Raw genomic sequence first — 3,268 nt, forward strand, 5'->3', positions numbered from 1 at the left:
TACGTGTATTTTTCGCTGGTGCTGGAGGAAAAGGAAAAGAAATTGACTCATTTCTCTCCCATCGCATCTCACCTTTACTCTAACATTTCTAAATACCCACATCCCCTGAGAACTGAGGTTCAAAATGTGTTTCCTCTTAGCTTGTTTATTTGCTGAAATAAGCTTTCAGTAATCCTGTCAACAAACTGCAACTTCGTTAAGAGAACAAAGCTTTTGTGGTTCATGTTCTCAGTTTATTTAAATAGGTTTTTTTCTTCCTACCACATTGGTTTTTCTTTTCTTTCTTTCCTCTTCACTGCCCATCCCTTCATTCAATCTTACGGAAACCATTCCTCTCTGAAATAATGTATCACCCTTGAGAAGTAGTAGTTAAAAGCACAGTCAGCCTAGGTTTGAATCCCAGCCCTGATGTTTATAAGAGCTGTACAACATTGAGCAAGCTCAGTTTCCTCATTTGTAAACTGGAAATAACAGTAGTGCTTGCTTTATAGCACTGCTATGAGAATTAAATAAGCTGGTGCATGTCTATTGCTTGTAAGAGTACCTGATATGTAGTAAGCATGATGGGAAAACAGAAACGACCCATCACTGCCATCATGTCAATTCTGACTCATAAAGCCCCTATAGGGCAGGGTAGAATTTCTCCTGCGGGTTTCCAAGACTATAACTCTTTATGGGAGTAGAAAGGCTCATCTTTCTCCTGTGGAGTGACTTGTAGTTTTGAACTGCTGACCTTGAAGTTAGTAGCCCAAGGCTTAACCACTACTCCATCAGGATTTCTTAAGCTTGATACAGAATGGCTTTTAAAAGTTTATGGAAAAATTCCATTATTCCATAATACTTTGAAGCCCTCTCATATTAAGTGTTAGCTGTTATCCCTGGTGCTTAACCACTAACCTAAAGGTTGATGTTTCAAACCCATCCAGAAGTGCCTGGGGAGCTGATATCAAGACTGCAACCAAGAACCCCTATGGAATGCACTTCTACACTGAACACACATGGGTTGCCATGAGTCAGAATCAACTCCAAGGGCAATGGGTTTACTTTTTGATGATCACTTTTATTGTATTCTCCTTCACAGACCAGTCTCTGACCTCATAGCCAAACTCCCTTTGCACTAATCACAATACCTCTCAGAAAGCAGTAAGTCGAGCAATGCCATTCTTCATACCAGAGGAAGGAAGCCTCACGTGGAGGACCATCTCCCCATGAGTGCCCGCCGCAGGGCCCCCTGTACATCAGGGTTCCTAAGGCTGTAGATGAGTGGGTTCAGCATGGGGCTGATGACAGTGTTCAGGATGCCAATTCCCTTGTCCTTGTCTGAAGCATCAACTGAATCCAGCCTCATGTAGCTGAAGACACCTGTCCCATAGAAAATGCCCACCACAGTGAGGTGAGAGCTGCATGTAGAGAAGGCTTTGTTCCTGCCCTCGGCAGAGCGGATCCGTAGCACAGCAGCCACCACATGGGCATAGGACACAGTGATGAGGACCAAGGGGGCAACGCCCATGAAGGCTGCTGCTACAAAGAGCAACTTCTCATTGAGTTGGGTGCTGGAGCAGGAGAGCTGGAAGAGCTGTGGGAGGTCACAGTAGAAGTGATTGATCACATTAGGGCCACAGAATTGAAGAGTGGACAAAGCAACCGTTTGGGTCAATGCATTGCAGAAGGAAAAGACACAGGACATGGCCACCATGGTTCGTTGGATTCCCCAGCCCATGCGAGTACTGTAGGTGAGGGGCTGACAGATGGCCAGATAGCGGTCATAGGCCATGACTGTCAGTAGGAAGCAGTCTGTCCCTGCCAGGAGGTGGAAGAAGAAGAGCTGTGAGAGGCAGAGTCTATAGGGAATGCGCCTGTCACTGGACAGCAGATGCTTCAACATGGCAGGGACAGTGACGGTGATGCATCCAACATCCAGCAGCGACAGGTTCCCCAGGAAGAAGTACATAGGGGTGTGGAGTTTGGGCTCAATGAGAATGGCAGCCAGGATGCTGAAATTTCCACCAACAGTAATTATGTAAGCAAGAAGGAAAATGCCAAAGAGGATGGGCTGAAGAGCGGGAGCCTCTGTTAGACCCAGGAGGACAAACTCAATCACCACAGAACCATTTCCTGGGGCTCCCAGATCCATGGGCTTCTTCTTCCAGCAGTAGAACTGAGCGAGGCCAGGAGGTGTCAATGGAAATAGGAGAAGGAGCTCTTTAGAATCTGCCGGTGCTAATATCCGGGAAAAGAGGATGGCTGTAAGAACAAAATAACACTGAAGGAAAACAAAGTGAGAGGTCGAGACACAGTAGGAAAGTAGTTGAAAAATCTGACTCACAAGGGGTAAGAACAGTGGGGTTGGATAGAATTAAACAGAGCTAAATTAAGGGATATAAAAAGGGAAATAAATGTGACATTTGTAAGTTAAAGGGGGAGATTATTTTCCTGAGGCCAGAGTTTTAAGAAGAAAGCCCAAGCCTGCAGATGGCGGCTTAAGCATAGTTTGGGGATAGGATCCCAGAGGATGAAATGGAGGCTTTAAAACGGGAAGAAGACTAAAGTCATGCTCTTCTTAACTTGCGTCCCTGGAACCTCCATGTGCATCGTGTCTGATGGCAGTAATGAGATGGCTGTCATTTCCCAGACTATTAAGTAAGAGGTTAATCTGTGTAACCATGGGAAACGACGAGACCTGATCTGGACTTTCCAGAAAATCGTGAGTGCATCACAAAGGGAGGAGATGTCATTGAGGACATCCCCAGCTCTTCAGTTGGTAATTACCAATTCGTTCGATTTCGAAATAGTAGGAGAGCCTGAGAAATTTGGGAATCCAAGTATCGATCTTTTATGGAGTCAGAAAAGCTTTTGAAGTAAGAAGAGCACCTCTGACTAGAGTGAGAGATTCAAGATTCAAGCTCTCAGTTAAACTTCTTTCCTGGCTCACACAACTAGTCTTAATAAAGCAAATATCAATTCCATGAATTCCCTGCTTCCTCCAATTCCACTGCCACTTGCTCTTGGATCTAGGCTCTTATTACATGCCCATCTGGCACACATACTACTGTGGACATGATGAATAGATAAGTTCTAAGTTTGTTACAGTGTTGGGAACTGCTTGCATCCCTGATCACTTACATAATGCTTTCCTTTTCCCATCCCTGATGTGCGTTCACAAAGTCCATATTGGTCTGTCTCAAGCTGTGGTGATGACAGAGGTATGTGGATATTTAAGTCACTCACATCTAGTCTGCTCTGTATACCGAATGAGTCAATTTGGATA

At 44.9% G+C, this 3,268-nt stretch overlaps 1 protein-coding gene across 1 annotated transcript; it reads right to left on the reverse strand.

Annotated features, from left to right (window-relative positions):
• Window positions 1–1,186: 1,186 nt before the first annotated feature.
• On the reverse strand, window positions 1,187–2,134 carry LOC101638601 (putative olfactory receptor 3A4). The gene has a single exon (XM_004707288.1). It carries the CDS (start codon window positions 2,132–2,134, stop codon window positions 1,187–1,189), a length of 948 nt encoding a protein of 315 aa, XP_004707345.1.
• Between the last annotated feature and the right edge of the window lie 1,134 nt (window positions 2,135–3,268).

The sequence above is a fragment of the Echinops telfairi genome, unplaced genomic scaffold (assembly GCF_000313985.2).
Source record: "Echinops telfairi isolate 266 unplaced genomic scaffold, ASM31398v2 ScPeMD7_7458;HRSCAF=8496, whole genome shotgun sequence".
NCBI classification, from domain to species: Eukaryota; Metazoa; Chordata; class Mammalia; order Afrosoricida; family Tenrecidae; genus Echinops; species Echinops telfairi.

Bases quoted from the DNA above. Each gene is read 5' to 3' on its own strand.
- LOC101638601 (XM_004707288.1), bottom strand. From the start codon at position 2,134: ATGGATCTGGGAGCCCCAGGAAATGGTTCTGTGGTGATTGAGTTTGTC.